Source organism: Onychomys torridus, chromosome 5 (genome assembly GCF_903995425.1).
Source record: "Onychomys torridus chromosome 5, mOncTor1.1, whole genome shotgun sequence".
In the NCBI taxonomy this organism is placed as follows: domain Eukaryota; kingdom Metazoa; phylum Chordata; class Mammalia; order Rodentia; family Cricetidae; genus Onychomys; species Onychomys torridus.
The window spans coordinates 72,202,825-72,229,287 of NC_050447.1; the positions used below are offsets into that span (position 1 = coordinate 72,202,825).

Sequence of the window (26,463 nt, forward strand, 5' to 3'; positions counted from 1 at the left end):
CCAATGGAAACAAACACACACACACACAAACACACACACACACACACACACACACACACACACACACACACACACACACACCCTAGACAATCTCTGAGTTTGTCGAAGTTCAGGGGATTGAAGTTTGACCAAGTCCCACACTGAAAATCATCTCCCTGGAAAAACTCCACCCCTATAGAAGCCCTGTGCCTGTTCAATTGACAGCTACCCTTCTTCACCCTGGTAGAGGCAGGCACTCTCCTGGATTCTTGGCCCCTGTCCCATAAATCTCTTGAAAGAGTTTTGGGTGAAGACCTTCTTTCCCTGGAGGGGAGCAGAATCTCTGCTGGGAAACTCTAGTTGGGTGGAACAGAGAAACATCCTACACCTCTGTTGGGATGGAGCAGAAGCAGAAGCAACAACTTTTCACTGGAGTGGAGCAGACTGCTACATTTCTGTAGGGCTTTCCCCCATAGAGTGAAGCAAAGAAGTACAACGTGGGCCGGAACTAATAAATGGACATTTCTGCTGGGAAGCTCCATACTGGAGCAGAGCAGACAAGCAATGAGCATCTCTGCTGGGAAATTCCCTTTGCAGAGTGGAACAGGGTTCAGCTGTAAAGACACTCTCAGAACTCAGCTATCAACAGCTCTCTAGGGGAGAAGGATGGCCACATCTCCTGTAGGGAGACCATCCCCCACCAGAATCCAGCTTCAGGTTTAGCCTGACTTCCTCACAAGTCAGTATACCTTTCTCCTTACAGCTGTAGGCTTAATTTCTAAATTTTTTGGGATTTTTCTAGATTAGCTTTATCTACCATCATACATTCATTTTGGTGATTTGCATATAGATGCTACACAAAAAAAATTACTGCAGATACTTCAGTGATGTGACTAAGCTAAGGAAGGGAGCCCAGCCACATCTGTCACTGCATCACCGCAGCTAGAGATGATTCCAGCCATGGCTTCTGGGCACCTCAGCAGAGCTTCCGGATGCAGCAGCAGGCAAGCTACCGCTGTACTGTGCATTGTTTCTTTCTAAAGACAGGGTTTCATGTATCCTAGGCCTCCATCTCACTGTGAACTTTTGATTTTTACTTCCAACTCTGAAGTGCTGAGATTACAGGTGTGCAACACCATGTCCAGTTTTATGCTATACTATAGACGGAACACAGGGCTTCCAGTATGACGGGTACCCTACCAACTAAGCTACGTCCTTAGCCCTCATTTAAAGTGTTGAGTGATAACTTGTAAAATTCATACACAGTATTATGCTGTGCCATTTCATGCAGCAGCAGTAAGAAGACTGTTGAGGGGTAGATGATTTCTGTGCCATGTCCAGAAATCCTAGCAGTATTTTATTCCTGGAAGAGAATGGCACTAAAGTTATATATAAAATCTTGTGCCAGGTTTTTCCTATGCTAAAATATTATAATTGTTTATACCAAAATCCAACTTGACTTAGATGCTGTCATGGAAAATACAGCATTTAAGGTAAAGTTCACTCCTGAAATGCACGAGGACACCAAGTCATGGTCTCACTCACGAGGGAAGAAAGAGAGTAGCTTTGGAGTAGATAGGATGAGGCTGATGTAGTTTTGCTACTGGCCCAGATGGCTTCCACCTAGCCCTTGTGTTGACGGCCGAGTTCACAGGGCTCTCAGGTAAGTCAACCTTATGCTTCTATTCACATTCTACTGACTCTTTGAGGAACATTTGAAGGCAGAAATGTTTACAAGCACTTGTTGATGGTGAGGCACTAATGTAAAAGTGCAAGGATGTAGTTAAAGAAAAAAAGTCTTTATTTATGGTATTAACTGGGATCATAATAAATAATGCCATATGCTAATGTAACAACAGCTGTTCTCATGCATTTACCATGCTTATAAATATACAAGGAAGCTGGCTTGAAGGAACAAAGGTGGAGAAGTGTACTTAGCAATACAGTGAAAGTTACAGTTAGGAGCTCCGAGCAAACATTCTCTCCATCATTGTAAAAACACATCCCTATGCACCTGTGAACAAATGGAAAGTTCCCACATAGGTTCCATTTTCTGTAAACATGCTAGAGTTAAATTATTTACCAAAGGACCAGGGCTGATAATTTGTTATTTATTAGTATTCCTCATGGAAAACAGATTTTAGCAATGAAAACAAAAATTAACTTCTGCACATTTGGTGTGAAGGCTACTAAAAATAATACAATAAAATGAATCGGAATGAAATGAGGTTCCAGGCAGGTTTTTGTGACTGAGTCTCATTATAAAAATGCTGTAATATTGTGTTTATAATCTGGTAAGTAACAACCAATTACTTGACTGAAGAAGTGATGAACTTTAATTAAAGCTTAATTTTGCTAGTAAATTTCATAGAAAGGATTAAAATAGGATAACCTTTAACATAAAGCTTTAGAACAAATAATTTAAACATATCTTAAACACTGAAAGTGTGTTTTTAATTGTTATTTACAGTTAATCAACAATACCAGTGTTTAGCTTAATGTTGCCAGTCGTGAACCCCCCTTCAACACCCGTTTTTATAATCTTCCTTCTAAATACTCAGGCAACTCAATTGAGTGAAGGAGAGCGCTCTGTGGTCCACAGTAACTCAATGTATGGCCATTTGGTTTGGAGACAGCGTTTAATAGGAGTGTCATCTGTTTGTAGCATGGGGTCTTCAAAACCCATAACCACGGCAGTCCCTTCCACATACATTACCTGTTAAGAGGAAAAGCCAGCAAGCTCAGTTAATATTTGTAGCAAATTCTCATGTGGATACAGACAGCTTCACAGGCAAGTATGTTTCTGAGACCTCATTATATGGAGATTTACTTCTAACTGTTTTGATAAGAATTATACTCAACTATAGCATCTGCAAAATAAATTTATAAGATGGTGACACAAATTTTAATTGTTAGTTAACTGGTAAAATTTTGAATTCAAGATCAAGATTAAAAAAAAAATCACAAGCCATATACTTTAGGTAAAGAAAAACTCATTTTTCAGATGACGGACAGCAGGGTTTCTTCCCTCGTGTCCACATGGCATACTGTGTTGTCTCTGGCTGGGCTGCTGAGGCAGTTGTTTCTGCTTCTCAACAGAGCTATGTACTCGGAGAGGATCCCACCTTCCCCTTTCAATGTAAGGACTGCATGTTCAGACCTGAAGATGACTGGCATGCTTGTTAATGGAATCAACTGTCTTTGGATTTGAATATCTTGAGTATATTTTATGAAAATCACAGAGAAAAAAGTCACAAAAGATATGAGAACAGACATACAAGTCATGGAAGGATGACAGAGCAAAGTAACTGTGACAATGATCACATTAACTCTAATTTAGTGGGAAGACACCAGAAAACATTTATTCTGCTTTTTTAAAGAAAATAAAGTTATTTGACATACCAGTAGAACCCTAATTTACTATCAAGGATTCAATGTGTACATTAAGTGCTGAATTATTAAAAGGAGTGGCTATGGACTGCTCTCTTCCAGTGTATGTATAATTATTTTTACCCATTCAGTGGATGATACACGATTGTAATTATGTTCTTCTAACATAAAAGCCATAAGCTATGTGACCAAGGAGCCAAAAGAAACAAGTTTTTATCAGCCTTCAACAATAGTTCCCTTAAAAACACAACTGATATAGAAATAAGATGTTCTATTATATAGGTCACATAATTTGGTTTATAAACTTTACTCTTTAGGGAAGTCCAAAGTCATTAAGATGAAACACACTTTTCATATTAAAATTACAACTCATATTTCAAAGCAAAAGTGCCACTTTCTAAAAAGTTGTCCAAAAGGACTATAACTCAATGGAGGGCCTGTTTCTCTAGTTGCTCACAGCATCAGAACAGGACACACTGATCTCCTCTGTGGTCCCCACTAGTGTTTGATGCCTTGCTGGTGGCTGCAGCCCAGGCTAGTGTTGTTCCATTTTCCCTGGTATCTTGAGTGGTACTTGACTGAGTATTTGGCCCTGTTTCCAGCCCCTGAATAACTTCAGGACTTTACACTTCTGTAAAATGACATGCATGAGCTGCTTTACGGTTGTTACTTAATATGTCATGTTAATACTCTGTATGTCTTGATTTCTGATCTTATGTTAGTATGTCAGACGCTTCTCACAAGCATGATTTGAAAACTTACTATATACAGGTAGCGTGGCCAAGCAGACCAAGGACAGGATTGGGAATCAGGAACTCAGTTCCAATCCCTGCTCTGTCAATGACTTGCTGTGTGACTCTGGGTGAGTCACTTAATCTCCCTGTCTCAGAGGCCTCATCTGTAAAATATGGATAATATTTGACTACCTGGCAGGGATTGTGGCAGTGAATTAATATTTAGTGATGACGAAGCTAGGCAAAACTTCCACAACTAGATGAAGTACTCATTAACTCAATAAATCATCCGGGGTTTCTTACTGATTATACTCTGTTACAGATAGCAATCAATTGGTGAAAAGACTTTTGGATATATGAAAGGTTTTGACTTATATTTTGTTATGAAAATAAAAGTAATTTTAGCCTTTTAGTTTGGTTTTACTAAAGTAATGTATCCTCTACTTTCTGTAGCCACCCTCCAGTTTAGATCTCACAAGGCGGCATGAGATCCAACTGGAAAGGCATCATTCCCCACTACTGGCAGTACCCACTGCGGTGTTTCTTCAGAAAATGCAGACTTGCCACAAAGACACACAAAACTGGCATTGCATTCCAAGAGTGAAGTGCTCAGACAAAACTTTTGCCTTGAATGAGGCTAGTATACTCAGACTCAGGCATCTGCGTGCCTTTCTTTGTCCATGCTTAGAAAGGAGAGGCGCAAAGCACAGGCTCTGGGCTTGAGCTACACTCGGCAACTTTCAATCCCGGCTCTGCCATTTCCTGGCTCTGGACAAGCTGCTTCTCTGTGCTTAGGCCCCTCTGCAAAGCAGACACATACAGACAATACTGACTTCAGAAGGTCGTGTGAAACTAAATACACCAGTAAACATTCAATAAAGCTATTTTGGTAAATTAAAAAAAAATTCTCAATTAAAAGATCTCAGTGTTATCTACTTCTGCACTTAAATGGATGAGTAACAATCTTCTGTGGATTAAGCAGATCTGCTCATTCGAAAATACCTCCATAGTCTAGAGTAACACCATATACATAATAGACAGTTATTTTGTCACAATGAAATTCTTGCCCCATAGTTCAATGTACAGCTTGAAGGCAGATATGTACTAGTCAAATTGAATACAGCCAGTTTTGACACATGTGTGGCATTAGAGACTTCTGGAACACTCTCCTTAAATAGCAAATACAGGGGACTCAGACATAGTCATGCACACCCAGCTGAAGACAAATTACTATGTGAATTCTCATACCTTTTCATTATAATTTGACTGCTTCAATCCATTGTAGTGGTAGACAGTAAAAGATTCTGGACCACTGGAGCCCTATTATAAATAAAGGACTATTAAAACTTTAAGTTATCTCTTTTCATGAAGCAATTTCTAAGAGCAATGAATGTAAAAATGCAAATCTCTTAAATCTTGATTGTTATTGGGGAATCACTTGATAAAGACAGCTTGTATAGTTAACTGCCAGGAAAGCTGAGAAAGGAAACAGCTGCTTCTGGAAACAGGAAGCCCTGACCTGCACAAGCTCTTATGTACTTGCTTATGTCTCTAAGTAGATGTATGCATTGCATTAAAAAAGGACAAGCTCCTAACAAGTATCTCTTAAAATACATCACTGTAAAACATTTGCTTCTCAGTGAGGAACAAAGCAACAAACACTACCTCTACTTAAACCACAAATAAACATGCACCAATATCTTCAGTTTGGTCCACAGTATTGAATCAGAAGTTTCCATTAAAAAAAAAAAAATCATTTCACAGAAATCAAAACATATTATATCTGATAAGACTTTATTCCCACTCAAAGTGCCGGGCTCCTTGCTGGTTCTCAGCAGGCAATTTCTATTCCTACAGCTTGTCTTCCTGGCCATTCTTGACATTAAGGATGGACAGGAACCAAGCGGGCCAGAGTCCCTCCACGGGCTCTTTTCTACTTGGTGGGAAGGGAGCTGCTGGCAAAAGACGGGCCGAGAGGATGCAGCTTTACTGTGGGAGGTAAGAGGGGGGGTTCCTGCTCTAGGCTAAGAGCAGCTCCCCTTCCCCAAGCTCACTCTTTCAGTTCCTGGGAGCTATGCCTTCCCCTTTGAGTGTTTTTCCACTTATGCCAAGAGCAAGTAAAGATCTCCAAAACAACATAGGCCTCAATCTGCCCTTCAGTCTGACCCCTAAGTTCTGCTTCAGACAAGAATGACGCATTTCTTTCTAAAATGCCCCTTTCTAAGACCTGACCCAAATATGTGAAGTTTCCTCTGAGCACACCAGCTGGGTTTCTTACTACTCTGGGAGCTTTCAGAAAAAGCTGTCTGAATTAATTTGAGACTAAACCTCATGTGACTTTATATCATTGGCTTGTTATTCTGGAAGACTATATTTTTTTATATTTTATATTTGCTTTTAGCATTTCCCAATTAAAATTAAGTCTCACAAACTGAACTTAGGTGATCATTTCCTTGATAGTGTACATGAGTCACTCTGGTTACTTAGGTGAGTAGTTTGTTCTTGATTTTCACAACTTACTGTAACTTAACGACATACACTCTCCTTACTTGAATCCCGGGTGCATTCTCAAGGTGGCATACCTAACTTGGCATACAGCACCACCACAAAGGCGTGCGAAGCAGGAAGGACTTTGCTGAGTTGAGCTCTTGGGTCAGTCATGTAACAGCTGAATAACACCAAGCATGTTTCTCAAATTTTCTAATCTTCATTACCAAAAACGGGGTCGGGGGAGGGGGCAGCTAACTGCACTCAGTTACAAGGCACACAGGCTATGCTTACTGAAGACAGCTGCCCCTGCTGCTCTCACTGTGAACCAGCTGCCCTCCTTAGCTTCTAGCTCCTCGCAATGCAGTGAGTGCCCTTCCACTGCAGCGTGCTAAGTCAGCACAAAGAGGGCTGCCTTCAACATTTTCTTCCTAACTTGTTTTTGTAACTATTTTATAGACTCTTAGGTTAACTGAACACATGCTTTACTGAACTACCCTTGTATTCATTTGTTAGGTACAGAGCAGACTAAGGATGGTGGCAAAGTGAGCAGCCATGCTGGTATGCACTGAGTACAGAGGACACCAGTGCCCCAGGTCAGACAGGGAGGTAAAGGTGGCAGAGGGTCTGAGTTCTCACATGGTGTGGGAAAGGTCTCCTGTGAGGCAGCTGTTCTCAGTTAGACCATCATTCGAGTCACCTAGAGGTGCATCAGCATCGCTGTGTTCTGTCTCCAAAGCTCCCAATTCCCTAGATCTAAAGAGAGACTTGACGGTTTGCATTTCTAACTACTCTTACATACTACATCTTCAGAACCTTCTGCTTCAACGGAAAATGACAGTAGGGTCACATATGTAGGATAAGGAAAGAACATGAATTCCACAGGGACAATGAGAAAACGAGGAGTGGATGGACTTTGCTCAGAGTAACAGAGAAGTAAGCAAATAGTAAGATAGACTCAGGGTACAGCACAATTAATTAGAGAGAAAGTCTGCTTACTGTAGAATAGAAGGGGACCAGAACATTCTTCTACCATCTAAGGAATACTATCACAAAGACAGCACCTTTTACTGGAGTCAATGGGTCATTAAATCAAATCATAAAAAGAGGACACACAATTGAGTCATCTGGGAGGAGTTAAGGAGAGGAGCTGGGGTGAATATGATCAAAACACACTGTATGAAATTCTCAAGAATTAAAAAAATATGAAAACAACATTAAATCCTCGAGCTAATAAGTTATACTAATATTAAGCATCATCTTGTAATTAACACACATGCAGCCAAAGGAACTGGGAACTGTCTTACACTGCCCAGTTTTCAATCCCCACCATAATATGAGTGTTTCATATTGAAAACTAACAAGCAGTATTTCTAGGAATGTCCTGGCAGCATCTTCCTGAAATATACCACAGCCTCAAATACTACTTCAAAATTTTATGATGCTCTAATTAATCACCCACTGACATATCTAAAGGAACTTTCAGAAAAGCCCAATAGTTGGAATGCTAACATACTAGACACTACAGTCCAACAACAGCGCCTTTCCAATGTCAGAAGTTTGGTTTTTTTTTTTCTTTTTGTTGTTTTTTTCATAAATTATTTGCCAAAGTTTAAAAAAGTTCAATTTACTATACTGTAATAGCATTGGCTGCTTCCTGAATTTTACCACTCACCTTATTTATTCATAACAACCAAAAGGAACCTATTTTCTAAACCTGCATTAACTACTAAGATTGAGTGCCAGGAATACTGATTACTCTGGTTCAAGTCAGATTTGTGCCCAAGATATCAAAATTAAGTAACTATATTTTTTTCTACAATAGTTTAACAAAATTGGCATTTCTATTGGAACAACTGATACTGCTGATATTTGATGACATGACCATGATTATTAAGCTGAATAATTCAGTTCAGTGGTTAAACGCTTCACTTAGACTAAAGAAAAGACAGCACAGGATACAGAAATGGCTTGCCCCCAATGCAGGCACAACTCAAGTGTGAGAACTAGCAGAGCCCTGTTAATGAGGCAAAGCCCAATAGGAGACAAGTGCCACTCCACTGAGAACAACCATCCTGTTCACGCTTTGCTTCTAGAACTTAGGCTCATCACTAGGAGCTCCTCGCCTTTCTCCTTGTGGCAGTATGCTAAGACACTAACCTACAGGTTCCTGAGAGAATGAGCGCAGAGACAGAGTGTTGTCTCTCTATTTCATGTAGTTCTAACTTCATCCTTTTTTAAGATTACACTCTCCTCTGCCACCCATCAGGATTCAGAGTACTGCATCAGTGTACTAACACAGCACACACCCAATGAGAGGACATGTAGCTACATCAGTTCACATACACACTCCTCTGGGCACTGTATCACTGTACTGACACATGCATGTTTTCTAAGCACTACACTGCCATATGGGCTCATACATGTCCCTCTGACCTCCACATGAGAAGCCTTTAGTAAATAGTGTTTTCTTAGTCTCACATCTGCATTTTAGGAAAAAGGAAAAGTAAGTCCTGTTCACAGACAATCATCTCAACGTAACAAATGAATACATATATTCTCTTGGATATATTACCTGCTCAGGAAAAAATTCTTGAAGAAATGGACCCAATAATATGATTCCTAATCCTTCTGGATCTAATTTGTTCTTCATGAGATTTATACTATAAGGAGAAAAAAAAATAAAGACAAAAGAAAATTTTTTCAGTGAATACCAAGGGAGACAAAATTCCACAAAACTATTTCATTCTTTTGTGATTAAATTGCTGGTACTATAACACATTTAGATGTCAAAATCCTAAGAGCTGTTCTTTTTAGAACTTTAATGACGAATACACAGGAATGACATTCAATTTGCCAAAACTTGGCTATTTTTAAATCAGAGTAATCTGTTACTATTTAAAATTTAAATTATGATGATGACTTTAGAACATTGTTCCTTATTAGGTAAAGTAATTTAAAAAACAAGGCTTATAAACTCAGCCTGTAACCTCCCAAAGGCAGATTTTCTCTGCTCCCTAGGTATGCATGAATTCAACAAGAAAATGGAGCATTTACTTTTCTAAAACTATTTTAGGCCCGAGGAGTTAGAAAGAAACAAGCCAAGAGACACTGGGACATCAGATAATAAAAGCCATTTTTCAAAATGTTATTTTGAAGAACTAAAAGAGATAGACGTTTAACATTCTCGGACAATCTGACTTGAAGGCTACAGACATAAGAGCTTTAGTCCAGGAATTACAGCAAGTGGCATGGCCCTTGCTGGTCCAGCAGCAATTGGAAGTGAACAAGCTCTGTACCACCCTTGCCATTGGGTGTAATTGAGGCTGGTGGAGAGTATCATGTATGAGTAGATGAAGAAGGCAGAGAAAAGGAGAGTATAATTTAAAGGGTTTCAAAACTATCAGTGTTTTTTTAGCCTCCCCCCACCCCCAATGCTATCTCAAATGCCAAGTTAAACTTAGCCTATTATGTAACAAGCAAAGCGCCATGTTTGGGAGTTATAGGGCATTTTGGCTGGTCAATCTCCCCAGTATACTTCCCTAGTACTCAGGGTGGAGTCTCTGTGGCTCAAGCTCTTTAGGGATGGACAGCTGGAGCAGGGTCAGGCCAAGGGTACAAGGACTCCATTCCTGAGAAGGCCTCTGTTAGGAGATCATACTCAGAGTTTGGTGAGTGTCAGCGTGTCTCTACCTGTGTTTAGACTAGATCAGTTCCAGAGTTTTTGTTTGCCTATTAGAAATAATAAGCAATGTGTTGAGGGGTAAAACTTTTTATTTTTTATTTTTATTTATTTATTTATTTTTAAGGTTTCATTAAAGTTACAGCTGTGTTAAGTAAGTCTCTAGCCAGGTTCAGTTCTAAAAGATGTTGGAGCATGATCATATAGCCTCTCTAGCCCTGGTGTCATTTGAGTCCCCTATGAAAAGGCTCTGAGTTTCAGGGGGTCTGAGGAAGGCCATTAGATTGTGATCTGAAAGACTTATTTTAACAAGTGAGACATCAATGGTGAGTGAAGAAGCAAGACCATGATAGGTATGTTTATCTGTTTTCAGGTTGGACTGGGCTTTTCCCCCTCAATTGTTATTGTTTTGTTATATAGGTTTAGCACTTTTTTTTAAAGGGGTAAGAATGTATGTAATGTTTCAACTTAATAGAATCTTTTTTGAGTGATCAAAGTAACACTTCCAATTCCACTCACTACTCGGGATCTGAAACAAGGTCCAAGGCTTTCATCAAATCTTCTAGAAGGGAGTCAGCTATGAATCCATTATCTGAAAAATATTAAAGAACAGTTAAAATAAGACCATTTCTGATCAGGTTCTAGGGAGGAGAGGATCACATTACAGGAGTCCAAGGAGTTGAGGAACTATATATGTTTTTGCTATAGAGGTTATTACGCCTAGGTACTTGCTCAGATGAAATTTCTTAGGCGCATAAAGACTTATCTTCAAGGGAAATAAAAAAAATCTATTTAAGAACTATAATTAAACCTTAAAGTTAAATTATTTTCTTTTAAAGCAGTTTCACAAACCTGCAAATGGGTAAAAATTCTTTCCACTTAAAATAACAATTCAGCAATTATATAAATCTTTAAATTGTCAGGAAGAAATCTAGTGAAAAGAATTCTTTACAACAAATAGTTTGTACCAGTCTCATTTTATTAGAATGTAGTGATCAGGTCATATTTAGATAACTGATGGTGTAAAAACAAGAAAGGAAAATTTTAAAGCAGGATTGGTACTAAGAGCTACAAAATTCAATCTTAAAAAAAGTTCAAACTAAACACCCACACGAAAAAGCTAGAATGCACAGTGGAGGCAAATGTTGACAATGACAGTATCACAGAAAACATTTTATGGCTTAATTAAAAAAATATAGTATAGAAATTTTTTTGTGCTGCCAGAGTATTCCACATTATGTGGCAGGGTCTAGTAAGGTTAGTCTGCCTCAACCTCCCCACCTCATAGGTCTAGGCTGGAAACTATATCTAATGTCCAGGCCTCATCTGGACACCTTTGGTTGTGCTGCTTCCAAACTCCAGGCTCTTTATAGGAGCATGCCACCTGTCCACAAACTGTAGGCTCCTTGTATTCAATATTCGACCTAGGCAGGTCCTATTCATCTTGAACCAGGGTCTAGTCAGGTGAGTTTACCTCATGGTCTGTTCCATGCACCTCTCCCAACCCCAGATCTGCCTCCCAACTCAAGACAAAGACTAGAACTCACATCCTGTGTACTAGCCCAGCTCCCAGGAGTTCACCTGACTTCAGTCTACCTAAGCCAAATCCAACCTTCAGGCCCAATCTGGCGCACAAACCTGTGCTCCATCCTAATCTACTGTGTCCATATCAGATACAAAATTAACAAAAGAAGTCCACATACCAAGATCTCATTTGCAAAAATCAATTATGAAAGATCAATGTAGTGCTTAATCTCTTAAACCCAGAAGTCCTATAGAGATGTTCTCCAATGAGAAATAACTACATGAACTTCAGGACACAGGATTTCAAAGAATCATAAACTTCATTAAAGAGTTCAAGAAGTTTTAAGAAGATAAAAACAAAAACAAATAAACAACCCCCAGCAAAAAACCAAAACAACAGCAACAAAAAACAAACAAACCCATCTCAATGAACTTGAAGACAATGAAATTCAAAGAATAAACACCTGACTAATGCCCCATCCCTCAAAACCAAATATATAAAGCTTATGGAAATAATGAGAACAATATAGGATTTGAAACTGAATTCAATAAAGGGATAAAAACATCAAAAAGAAAAGCTGAAGTGAGGATGGAACTGAAAAGCTCAATAATCTAACTAGAAAACTCAAGGGAAAACCTTTAAGTAGAATGAATCCAGCAGAAGACAGACTATCAGGATTTGAAGATGGAGTAGACAAACCAGACCAAAATGAGCAAAAATTATAAAACAAAACACAGACAGACAGACAGACACAGACACAGACACAGACACACAGACACAGACACACAGACACACAGACACACACACACAAGTAACAGGCAGGAAACATGGGATACCACAAAAAGACTAAACTTTTGAATCATAAGAATAGAGCAGGGTGACAAATCCCAGGTCAATTGTATAGACAGGATCTTCAATGAGATTATAGAAGAAAACATCACCAAACTAAGGAAAGACAAACCTATACAGACACAAGAAGCACACAGAACACCAAATGGATAAGATGAGAAAAGAAAATCCCTAGGGCATATCACACTTAAAGAGTATTGAAACACCGCCAATCACATAAAAAGGAAAACCTATTAGAACAACAGCTGATTTCTCAGAGGAAATTTGGAAAGCCAGAAGAGCCTGGAGCAATGCAATCCAAGTTCTAATGGACCAGGATTACCAACCTAAACTACTATACCCAGCAAAATTATCTGTCAGAGAAGGAGAAATAAAAATATAAAAATATTTTATATCCAGCAGACCAAGTCTAAGCAAAATACAGGAAATACTTTGGACTAAAGAGAGGAATAAGCAGAGAGCCAAGAGACTAAAAAGAAAACTAACAATTTCTAAAAACCAAATTACTACAGAGAACACAACAACAAAAATATAAAACATAACACAATGTCTGTATTCTACACATACCTTAAATACTAACAGCCTCATTAATAATTTAAAATATTAACAGCCTCAAATTTCCAATCAAAAGACACAACCTGGTTAAATGGATCAAGAGACAAAAATCTTGTAGACCTGTTGTCTACAAGAAAACTTAATGTTAAAATAGGCACCACCTTAGAGGGACAGGATGGACAAAAGTACCCCAATCAATGAGACCAGGCAAGCAGACACTGCTATTCTACTATCTGACAAAACAAACACCACACTAAAGCTAACCAAACAGGATAAAGAAAGATACTTGAGAATAACAAAGGGAACAATTAACCAAGAAGACATTACTATGCTAAACATAAATGCACCAACTCTGGGGCAGCCAGTTTCATAAAGTACACCTCTAGAGTTAAAGGCAGAGATAATTATCAATCCATTAATAGTATGTGGTTTCAATACCCCACTTTCTCCAAGAGACAGGCCATCTGATGAAAAAAATAAACAGAGAAACATCAGAATCAAACAATATCATAGATCAAATAGTCTTAATAGATACCTACAGATATTCCACCAAAAAGAATACACACTTCTACTCAGCAGCTCAGAGACAACTTCTCTAAAATAGACCTAAACCTGGGACACAAATCTTAACAAATACAGAAATATTGAAATAATTGATGAAATTCAACAAAATTTAAGTGTCAACAACTAAAATGGTGGTGTGTGTATATACACAGAATAGTATAGAAAGTGACTCAAACTCTACTGATGCCAAAATTAATGACACAAACGAAACCCTTGTAGGGCAGTTAAAAATGACAGCAGTTCTGAACAAGTCAGCTGCTTGTTCTCTTCAATGCACAGTGCGTGACTACTCATTCCCAAAGACTGCCTCTACTTTAAATTAGCAGCCAGCATGTCTTTTTCAGCGATTAGAGAATTTTTTTAAAAAAACTTTGTCTAAAAGTCCTACTCCTGTAACAAATTACAGATAAAGTGAGCAGTTGCTCACTCTGGATGCCTAATTTTAGTCTAGTAGGCAGGAAAGAGGCTAGGACTATACAAAGGCCTTTTATATTTGTAATCATCTTGAGCAGTAGTTTGCCCTTTTCAAGATAGATTGACCTTGACTAAAATGCTCCAGATCATTTGTGAAAATTAAAAATGCATAGATTTTAATGTGAAGGGCTAGTGTAACTACAACTTGTCTAGCTACAACTAATTGGAAGTCTAAAGAATAAAGTGGCTGTACAAATTTGCACTCCTATCAATAGTGGAGGAGTGTTCCCCTTGTTCCACATCCTTGCTAACATAAGCTATCATCAATGTTTCTGATCTTAGCCATTCTGACAGGTATAAGGTAGTATCTCAGAGTTGTTTTGATTTGCATTTCCCTGGTGACTAAGGATGTTGAGCAATCCCTTAAATATCTTTCAGTCATTTGGGATCCTTCTGTTGAGAATTCTCTGTTAGACTGTAGCCCATTTTTAATTAGTTTGTTTGGTATTTTGCTATGTAGTTTCTTGAGTTCTTTATATATTTTGGAGATCAGCCCTCTGTCAGATGTGGGGTTGGTGAAGATCTTTTCCCACTCTGTAGGCTGTTGTTTTGTCTTATTTCCTGTGTCCTTTGCCTAACAGAAGCTTCTCAGTTTCAGGAGGTTCCATTTATTAATTGTTGCTCTCAGTGTCTGTGCTACTGGTGTTATATTTAGGAAGTGATTTCCTGTGCCAATGCATTCTAGGCTACTTTCTACTTTCTTTTCTATCAAGTTCAGAGTAGCTGGATTTATGTTGAGGTCTTCAATCCACTTGGATCTGAGTTTTGTGCATGTAACATATTTTGCAACCTTCTACTTATTGACATCCAGTTATGCCAGCACCATTTGTTGAAGATGCTTTCTTTTTTCTATTGTACAGATAGATACAGCCACTCTGGAAATCAGTATGGCAACTTCTCAGAAAATTGGGAATCAATCTACCTTAAGGCTCAATGATACCACTCTTGGGCATATACCCATGGGATACTCAATCATACCACAAGGACACTTGCTCAATTATGTTCATAGCAACACTATTCATAATAGCCAGATGCCCCTCAACTGAAGAATGGAAAAAGAAAATGTGGTAGATATATACAATGGAGTATTACTCAGCTGTAAAAAAAATGTAAAAAATTTTCTTGTAAAAAATCATGAAATCTGTAGACAAATGGATGGGACTAGAAAATATCAATCTGTGTGAGGTCACCCAGACTCAGAAAGACAAACATGGTATGTACTCACTCATAAGTAGAAACTAGATGTAAAGCAAAGGATAATCAGACTATAACTCACAGCTCCAGAGAAGCTAGGAAACAAGGAGGACCCTAAGAGGGATGCATGGATCACCTTGAGAAGGGGAAACAGAGGAGATCTCCATGAGTAAACTGGGGATGGGAGCAAAATAAAGGGGAGGAGATGGGGGATGAGAACATGAGGGAACGGGATGGTGTAGCTGGGGGAGGGACAGAGTGGAAAAGCAATGAAAGAGATACCTTGATAGAGAGAGACATTATGGGGTAAGGGAGAAACCTGGTGCGAGAGAAATTCCAAGGAATCTACAACAATGATCCCAGATCTGACTACTACCAATAATGGTGGGGTACCTGAACTGGCCTACCCTGGTAATCAGATTGGTGAATACCCTAACTGTCATCATAGATCCTTCATCCAGTAACTGATGGAAGCAGACGCAGAGATCTATAACCAAGCACCAGACTGAGCTCCAAGAGTCCAGTTGAAGAGAGGGAAGAGGGATTCTATGAGCAAGTTGGGTGGGGGGGGGGGAAGGTTAAAATCATGATAGGGAAATCTACAGAGACAACTGAACCGCTCATAGGAATTCACAAACTTTTAGATTGACAGCTGTGGAACCTGCAGGGAACCAAACTAGACCCTCTGCATATGGGAGACAGTTGCATAGCTGGGTCTGTTTGAGGGCCCCCTGGCAATGTGACCAGGATATACCCCTGATGCATGAGCTAGCTTTCTGGATCCCATTACCTATGGTGGGATACCTTGCTCACCCTTGAGGCAGGTGGAGGGGCTGGGTCCTGTCTCAATTGAATGTATCAGGCTTTACTGTCCTGCCATGGGAGAACTCACCCTTTTGGAGGAGGGAATGAGGGGTGGGTTGGGGTGAGGGGGTTAGGCAGGGGTTGGAAGAGTGGGAGATCTGTGGTTGGTATGTAAAATGAATAAAAGGGTTTTTTTAATAATAAAAAAGAATAAAGTAACTTGTTTGAAAGCACTTTTAAAGACATGCAAGCTTGTAAGCTTGTTTTGATTAATTAGAAAGAGAAAAAATTATTTTGTTTAGTTAAGTCACAGCTATATAGAATATTCCTTTACACTGTATGAATATATGTCACTGTGATTGGTTTAATAAAGAAGTTTACTGGCCAATAGCTGAATAGGATAAAGTTAGGCAGAAGAGCCAAATTGAGAGTGCTGGAAGGAAGAAGGGCAGAGCTGGAGAGTCACCAGCAGCTGCAGAGATAAGCAAGATGAGTATGCTGTACTAAGAAAAGGTACCAAGTCACATGGCAAAGCAAAGATATAAAATATGAGTTACCATAAATAAACGTAAGAGTTAGCTAGTAATAAGCTTGAGCTATTGGCCGAGCATTTACAATTAATATTAAGTTTCTGAGTATTTTTTTGGGAGCAGCTGCTGGCACAGGAAAATTCCACCTAAACAGCTACAAGCCCAGAATCTCTAAATGTGAAACAGATTTTATTTGGCCACCAGCAGATGAACAGTAATCTGGAAAAGTCACTGTGTTTATTGGCTATCACAGATCTCTACTTAATATTCAGTATCTTAGGCAGTACACTATAAAATTCTCTGCTGTCCCTGTCTGGACACTTTCAGCAGTCTAGCTCCATTCTTTTAATTTTATTGTTATTTTACAATCCCAGCATAGCACATACCTGAGAGCAAAGCCCAGATCTAAATACTTTTCTCCACAAAATGATCAACAAATAAAACTGTGGACTTCCTTAAAAGTTTGTGCTTAATGGTTTGCTGCCTAGTAAATTGTTCTCATTATGTTCTGAGCAGTTTCTATTATTGTCATTTCTTAATTTGTGATTTAATCATGAAACCCTGCCAAGTAATTAAAGTGGTATAATAAAGCATTGCTAAAATTAAAATTTGACAGCACTCCAAATGAGAAATTAGCAATTCAAAAATATACTTTTGATCTTATAATTTTGTTTGACATCAAAGTAAGTAGGTTTCTAAAACCCTAAAGAATCTAAAATACAGATTACTATAATTGTTCAAGCAAAAGGAAAATCAATACCAAATTATTAGCAGCAATCTAATGTCAACAACTTTAGAATGGCGTATTTCCATGACTTTAGCTGTAAAAAAGACATTGGTAATGTATAGAGGGGTCCAGACTGGTTGGTCTAGATCATCTAGAACCAACTCTTGGTTCTTAGAAATACATACGTAGATCTGAAAGTGATGCACACAGAGTTAGTTTAGCAACTTCGCAAAAAATGAGAATTATCTTCTAGGTTCATAGCAAAGTTTTGTGTATGTTGGTGTGGGCATGTACATGTATTTATGAAGGTGTGTGTGTAGGTCAGAGGTGGATGTTGGGTGTTTTCCTCACTCCTTCTCCACCTTAGTTTTGAGGCAGGGTCTCTCACTGAACCCAGAGCTCGATGATTCAGCTTAGCTGGCTGGCAGTCTTTTAGGTTCAGGGATCTTCCTGTCTCTGCATCCCCAGCAGTGGGATCACAAGCACACACCACCATGGCTAGCTTTTTATGTGGGTGCTGGGAAGCTGAGTTGAGTTCCTTATGTCAGCATAGCAAATACTTCCCTAACTGAGCACATCACCAGCCACATGCATGGCACAGTTTGTTTTAACATCTTCATGGAGGTAAAATGTTTTCTAAGTTGTAATGTTACTCACAAATACCAGTGCCCATTATGCTTATTGGGTAGAATATGTAGGGGCTGGAGAGATAGCTCAGTAGTTAAGAATACTTGCTGCTTTTGCAGAAAAGGCCAGGACTTGAATTGGGAGTCTCATAAGTATTTGTAATTTCAGCTACAGGGCATCTGAAACCCTCTTTTGGCCTCAGAGAATACCTGTATGCATGTGGTATTCTCATATACATGGGGCATACACACAGACACACATATACAAAATAAAAGTAAATCTTAAAAAAAGAAAGCAGGGCTGGAGAGATGGCTCAGAGATTAAGAGCACTGACTGCTCTTCCAGAGGTCCTGAATTCAATTCCCAGCAACCACATGGTGGCTCACAACCATCTGTAATGAGATCTGGTGCCCTCTTCTGGCCTGCACTCATACATGCTATATACATAATAAATAAATAAATCTTAAAAAAAAATAAAAGAAAGAAAGAAAGCAGGTGGAAGATGTGGTCAGTCTCATAAAAGATGTGCTACCAGTGGTGGCTGGTCTGCCCATACGAAGTTCATCCATTTACTTGGTTATAATTGTGATACAATCCATTTCAAGTAATATAGCTCAAATTTCTACTAGAGGGAGAAACTTATTAAGTAAAAAGGTTTTCATCTCCAAACTTGTATGTGTGTTAGCTTGGCAAGGCTATCTAAACTGAATTATTAAACAAAAAGTAAGCACACAAAATGGGTTCTTCTTCCTCTAATAGATACTGCTGTCTAGGTAGAGACTACATGATTGACCTTAATGAAGATGAATTTTCTTTTCTCATCACTGCTCTTGGTTAACTAAGCTGAAGGATTAAGTACTGAAAGGAATTTTCGTTTTCAGTCTTTTCAGTCATTCATGAACCAATCTGCTCCCTGGTGAGGCAGTACCAGCAGAGGCATGAGAAAGGAGCACTGTGAGAGGAAAGGGCAGATTCTCAAGAGTGAAGAGCTTAAAGTAGAAGACAGAGAATCCAAAGACGACTGAAGCTCTTCAGAGCTCTGAAGGAAACCCTGATCTAACAAGTTATTAGGTTTCTATGTGGTAATTTCCAACAGAACTTAAGGTGTTCATGGAGAAGTTGTCTTTAAGGGAGGGAGATCTTTAAGGCACCGTTTTCCTCAGCACAGAAACAAAAGGCCATTGAGACTCCTCAGGTAACAGTAACTGTAGACAGTTAAATGATACAGTGTGAAATTTTCAGAACTCATTTTGGTAGAATAAACACAGGCTCAGAAGGTGAATGATCAGGATGGCATTCTTCCACATGAAGATTTTTTTCAATTATTTTTTGTTGCGTTTGTGTGTGTGTGTGTGTGTGTGTGTGTGTGTGTGTGTGTGTGTATGTGTGTGTGTGTAGGCCAAGTGTCAGATCCTCTGGAGCTGGAGTTACAGGGGTACTGGGAACCACACTTGTATCTTCTGCAAGAACAGACAGTGCTGTAAGTGCTAAGCCATCTCTCTAGCCCCTCATCTGCTTATTCAGTGATCATTTGGATCAGTTAAATAAGGAAGAATATTACTTCAGTGAGTCCTGGCTTTTGACATCCCAAATCAAAGAGAAAATCACCTTTAACTCAGGATACCAAGAAACACAATTGCTCAGTGGCAAAATCTGATGGGAGCCATCACAGTCTGCTATCTTTATTGTTCTGTTTTCCATTTTTATCACTTTCCCTAAGGTTTTTTTTTTTTTTTTTTTTTTTTAAGAACTGACAGTCATCTTCCATTTAGTAATACAATTCATCTTTTGAACAAAACCTGAGTATCAATATAGGATGTTTTACCTTCTGGATCATAGGTTTGAAAAACTCTTCTGGCTTGCTCAGAAGGCGCCTCGGGGGCAACTAAAGCCATATCCTAAAAAATAAAATGAATACTGTCAATCAGCTGCAACATCATGACATTACCAAGAAACGTTAGGGGTGAGGTGGAGAAATTATGGCATTTGGAGTCAGAAGTCTTTGAGCTCCAAATGTAGCACAGGTGAGTGGCCAGAGAAACCACCAACTCTCTCAGGTGTTTAATTTTACTTGTGAAGGATGGAAATGACACTAATCACAGAAAATTGAGAGGATGTCATGCCAACATCATTAAAGCAATGAATATAAAATACAGTATGCAAAGAACCTGTGATTTGTAAGTGTATTGTATATTACTGTTTATGTACAGAAATACATAACTTCAAATATCTTCTAATTGTCAACAAGTCAAAACTAAAACAGAAAATATGTTCTGTTGAACATACTCTAGTTTTCAAGGAATCAAAACTATGAGATTGTAACTATGAGACTGTTCTAATAGCAAAGATTAAAACAGACCTTTACACAGAGTATTGTAATGGCAGATACCACTTTTTAAGTGGATTGTAACACATGCAACAGGTTCTGCATGTCTAATTAACTTCCAAGGAGATATCCTATGACAGAGTTCCTCCTCTTCCCTCATAAATCAAGTTTCTCCATCACAGTGGGCATCACTGCACACGTCTAAGCCATTGTGAAATCTGAATTTTGATGAACAAGAATGCAGAATTGAGGCTCTGTAGTTGATGTCTGGTCATAGCTTCTGTCTAAGCATTTACCAAAATTTGTGTTCAGTGAGTCACTCATTCAGAGTGTGCATTCCTTCACACATTTCAAATCCTTGGTCAGAGCTACAAAGCAAGACCATCTCAAACCAAATCAAACCAGAAAACAAAACCCAACAGTCATTAATATTAAAACTGAAAATATTTTATGGACACAATTTTAAAGAAAGACACTCTTAACTTCTATCCTCACCCATGCTTATCTCATTTATGGCAGAAGAACTAAAAGAAGCAGTAAGCGAACCTCCTCAGGATCGGACAGCATGCTCCAATTTTATGAAAAATCAGGAATGGCAGTCAAAACAAAGCAACCACATAACACCTGATGTGTTTTTATGTATTAAAAAAAAAAAAAAGATGAAAAAGAGGACTTGGTATTTTGAATGATTCGGTAATAACGATGATGTTTCCTGCTTTCCGTCTCAGACAGAGGCCTTTTCTGCATTTTCTGCTATTCTGAACATACGCACATGCTAAGCAATGCCTTCTTTGGTTTCACTTTCAATGCTGTTCTGAATTCATGATTTAGTTCCTTACTTGCTGGATAAACGGGCTCAGTCTAATCTTTTGCTATCAAAAGCAATGCATCAAGCAAATGTGAAGGCATAATTTTATGTGGGCTTAATTATATTTGTAAGAGAGATCTACAGTGGGTTATTGGGTCACAGGAAGAATGCATGTGTAATTTTGGTAGAGACTTGTGGATTATGTTTGCTTACTTAACTTATTTGAAACAGTGTTTTATTTTTGGACAGAGTCACAAATTCATTATGAAGCTAAGGATGATCTTAAACTTCTGGTCCTCTGGCACCCTCCTCCTGAGTGTTGGAATAACAGGTATGCACCTCTCTCCTGGTTATAACATGCTGGGATTGAATCCAGACCTTCCTGCATGCTAGGTAAGCATTCTACTTGCTGAGTCATGTCACCAGACTCTCAAACAAGATTTCTTAAAACTCACATCACCAATACAGCATTCGCTCTGGGCTAAAATCCTAAAGCTAGGATTGTTCCCAGCTCTCAAGATTCAGGGAGTGCTGGGCAGTGGTGGCAGTGGCGCACGCAGATCTCTGTGAGTTCGAGGCCAGCCTGGGCTACAGAGTGAGATCCAGGACAGATACCAAAACTACACTGAGAAACCCCCACCCCAAAGAAAAGAAAAAGAAAAGGTTCAGGGAGCAACTGTTAACACTGGAAATATTATTCTTTAGCTGTCTATATTCTACATTTATTCTAGTATAATCATTAACTCCTTGAACTATTCCTAACCTTCCTTCTTTCTTCAGTTCTCTGCTATAGGAGTCTATGTGAACCAGTGGATGGACACAAGTGCAGTCATGGCTAGGAGCAGCTCAATAGCAGTGGAACCAATTGTGTTCCTATTCATCTGCTCCACTTAATCTTTTGTAGTACCAATTAGTGATGAGAAGATGAGTTTGATGTACTTCAAAATATTCCATAGAATTTCTAAGTATTACATAAATCTATAATCTAAATAGAGGAAGGAAAAAACCAATCAGGCTTTTGTCTAAAAAACAAAACTCTTAATTTTCCAAATTCATGAGTTAAGGGCATCTCCCCATGTATTTGTTCCTTTAATTTCTGTCACTGATGTTTCAGTTTCCAGATCTTTCAATTCCTTGTTTTAATTATTCCTGGGTACTTTTTGGTAGCTATTGTAAATTGAGGCTGTTCCCTTGCTAATGTATAGCAACACTCATTCCTGAACTTCACTATATTTGTTTGCTAGTTTCAACAGTGTTTCCCTGAAGTCTGTAGTGTTTTTTTCTATGTAAGATCATACCAACAACACAGTGACTTTGCTTTCTCTACTCCTCTTTGGGTGTCTTTTCTCAAGCCTGGTTGCTCTGGCAAGGCCATTGCACACTATGGGAAACATAGTAGAAGTTTTTGTTCTCTTCTACAGCTCAAGGGACAAGTTTTCAGCATTTCAATGTTGAGAATCCATGGGCTCCTTGTATATGGCCTTTACTGTGCTGAGGTGAGTTCCTTCTACACAAATCTTGGTGAGAGTTTTTAATCATCTAAACATACTGAATTCTGTCATATACTCCCCGCCTCCACATCTAGTAAGATAATCATATAGTTTGTATCCTTCATTCTTTTGATATGATATGTCACATTTATTGATTAGTATATTTTGAAACACTCTTGTATGCCAATAACACAATGCACTTGGTCATAGTGGATGCTCTGTTTTATGTGCTGCTGAATTGCACATGCTCACATTTGTTGAGGAATTCTATGTAGGTCAAGAACACTGGCTTCCTGCCTTCCCTTCTTTTCTTCTATTGTCTTCCTGGTGTGGAACATAGGCTCCTCCTCCAGACTCCCGTGTACTGGGATCACAGGTATGTACCAACCTTGCCTGATTTTTCTTGAACTATCACTGACTACTTTCGAAGTCAGGGCACTGCTGGATTCATAGAATTTGGAAGTATTCCCTCCTCTGATCTCTGGGTTTTTACTTTTTCATGAAACTAGATAGTTGTACTTGTCAAGGAAATTAATTTTTTCTAGGTTACTTAATTTTTGGTATGTAATTAATTATTCATTGTAATCCCTTATAACCATGAAGCAGAGAAACTAACAGTATTAAAATGTTCATACTGCCTGGGGTGCTTTGTAGATTCAATACAATACCTATTAAAACTCTAACAGAAAAACAACTTTAAAATTCCCACAAAAGAGCCACAAAAGGCCCTAAATAGCCAAGCAATCATGAGCACAAAAAAACAAATGGGGACAACAGTATGGTACTGGTAAAACAGTGTGCATAAGACAATCATATAGAATACAGAGCCAAGAAATTAATCCTGGCATGCCAACTGATTTGAAAAAACACCATCCAGATAGTTCAGGGAGTAAGGCGCTTACTGCCAAGGCTGAGAACCTGATTTCAATCTCATGAAGTACATGGTGGTAGGAGAAAACCGAGTCCTGAAAGTTTTTCTCTGATTTCTGTGTGTGTGTGTGTGTGTGTGTGTGTGTGCGCGTGCGCGCACACACACACACACACGTGCACACATGCATACAAAGTAATAATTTAAAAAAATAGGCAGAGAAAGGTCTCTTTAACAATGTAGAGAAGACTGGATTTCCACCAGTAAAAGAATGAAATTGGACCGTTAGGTCACATCACATATGAACATTACTTAAAAATGGATTAAGACTTAAATGTAAAAATAAGAACTCTAAAACTACTAGAAGACGGCAATATAGAAAAACTAAATGACACTGGCCATGGCAGTGATTCTATAATCTCACTCAAACCCCCCAGGAACCAAAACCAACAACAGTCAAATTGGATCACATCAAATTAAAAACCCACGAATAGGATACATTTGCAAGCCCTGCATCTCATAAACGATTACTACCCCAAATATATAAGGATCCCAACTTAGTGGTAAGAGAACAAAATCTCAACTTAGAAAGTAGGAAAGTCCACAAATAGACATCTCTCAAGACACACAAAAGGCCATGGAATTTATGAGAAAAGAAAAGAAAAAAAGCTCAATATTATAACTAAGGGAAATGCAATTTATAGCTAGACTGGGAAATCATCTCACCACTGTCAGAAAAAGGCAAGCGTCACCAAGAAGTAAAAATAAGCTCTTGCCATGGTAGTTAGGAGTTAATGCAAAACAGCCAAGCCATTATGGAAAACTGCAGAAGTTCCTTGAAAGAACCACTTAAAATCCAGCAATCCCACTCTAGGATAACCCTAAAGATTCAAGGTCAAAGAGTTATCTATACTGTAATGTGCAGTATAGACACATGTTATAGATGTTATACATCCAATGTCTCGCAAAAGATAAATGAATGAAAATTGTAGCACACAATGGAATACTACTCAGTCTACAAAAAGAAATATGGTTGTTTCCATCACTACACACAGAACTGGAAACTATTATACTACATAAGCCAGGCATAGAAGGGCAAATATTCCTTCTCCTTAATATGTAAATTCTAAAACAACTGAATTCAGAAGTATATAGCAGAAAGTTGATTACAGAATCTGGGGGTTAGGAGGACTGGAGAGACCCGAGATCCAAGGAGGAAGAATCAGACCGAGGGAAGGTTTCCCTTTCAGTTCTAGTACATACTATGATGAGTACAGACAGTAGACAACTGTACACTGCAAAACTGTTAAGATGGTAAATCTTAAATATTCTTCCCAAAATATGATAAGGACTGGAGGTCATGGACACTAACTAACTTGAACTAAATTATTCCAGTGTGTTTACAAATTATAACATTACTTTGCATTCCACAAATTTATATACCTATAAATTAACAATTTATAATGATGAAGTAAAATAGTACTTTAAGTAAATATACAAGCAGAATACTCTATTTAGGGGAATGAGCTGGTGGAAAATATAAGTAAAGCATTATGTTAACACTCCTCTTAAGTGAAATCTGAGAAATATATTCTTATTGTTTGTAAAGTTAAGGGAAAGAACACTGAAGTTTTACTGGTACAAGAAGGGTTACATTAACTCCCCAGCATTATAAGAAAGAACTTAAAGAAAATTACCTGATGTCTTGTGTCTAAATTCTAAGCATCAATAAATACAAGCATATTCCATGCTAAGCCAGCAAGGTATTAGACTTGAACAAAAGAGCACACTGTGTTCTCTTGGTCCCACTGGCAACCTTCTTCCATAAGGATGCCATGGAGAAAGCAAAGATCCTAGCACAAAGACGCATGACTTAGGGATCCACACAGAAAACTGGGCTGCATGTTAATATTCAATGTATTTGTGCACCAAATTGGAACAGAAATACAGAATCTCACTTCATTTTGAGTGTTTTGCAGTCCTAAAGGAAAGTACTTCAGGGAGGGCATCATAACACTCAAGTCTCATGTTTTACATTGAGGAACTAACTATAACTTTCATGAATAATTCTCTAAGTATGAAGAGGACTCCATCCCTCAGATTTTCTTCTTCTAATATTTGATTATAGTAAGAGCCCTCCGGCTTCACATTTAGCAGATTCCCAATCTCTCGATCTACACACCCATAGTTTCTCATTTTTCTTCCCTATTTCTTACTTTGGCTCATCTATTAGTTGGTAAAGAAAGACTTGTCTTTGCACTTCAGGTCAGAGTCTAATAGATGAAAGAGAAAAATATGTTACTTAAAACATTTTCATAAATACTTAATTATCTTAATGAGAACCAAATATACAGCACTAACCTTCAAATCTCCCATTTCAACAGCGAGTTCTAATTAAAGGGATTGTAATGATGTAATTCTATGTCACTCAAGTTATCAGTTACTTGTATTTTCTTCACCTCTAGTTTAACCATTTAGGAAAAAGCTTCAATAGCAGAAGCATCTGCAACTCTAAATTCTCTCAGGATGAAAACATCATAAACACAAGAGTTGAATAAATTCAGGTACAGTTACTATCAAAATTATTTTTGTTCTAAAACAAAATCTCTACATTAGTATGACATAATCAGATGCTTTGGCCATAGCAATGTTAGGGTGAGTCATCTGTTTACAGCCCCTTTAGTAGTCAACAAGAATCACCAGAGAACCCAGCCTTTAAGACCATCTAGCCTTCTCCCCATTTACTTAACTGGGGACGTCCTGTAGCAGAGGAACAGGGGCTAAGATGTAAAGGGAACACTCAATAGTCCACAGTTAGCAATCTGATCATGCATCTCTGTTTCATGCAGC

The 26,463-nt window shown here is 38.5% G+C and overlaps 1 protein-coding gene across 8 annotated transcripts in view; it reads right to left on the reverse strand.

Moving 5' to 3' along the window:
- Positions 1–1,757: 1,757 nt before the first annotated feature.
- Mindy3 (MINDY lysine 48 deubiquitinase 3) overlaps positions 1,758–26,463 on the reverse strand; it is a 74,610-nt gene continuing 49,904 nt past the window's right edge. For 5 of the 8 annotated variants that reach the window (XM_036187466.1, XM_036187468.1, XM_036187465.1 and 2 more), the window contains 5 exons: positions 19,947–20,019; positions 10,792–10,864; positions 9,166–9,253; positions 5,352–5,423; positions 1,758–2,695 (listed from right to left, as the gene is read on the reverse strand). In XM_036187466.1, the coding sequence (XP_036043359.1) occupies positions 2,546–2,695; positions 5,352–5,423; positions 9,166–9,253; positions 10,792–10,864; positions 19,947–20,019 (456 nt within the window). In that variant the 3' untranslated portion in view covers positions 1,758–2,545. Of the gene's footprint in view, positions 2,696–4,131; positions 4,268–5,351; positions 5,424–9,165; positions 9,254–10,791; positions 10,865–19,946; positions 20,020–26,463 lie in introns of all 8 variants that reach the window. The other 3 variants (XM_036187469.1, XM_036187464.1, XR_004944975.1) reach the window with 2 other exon arrangements.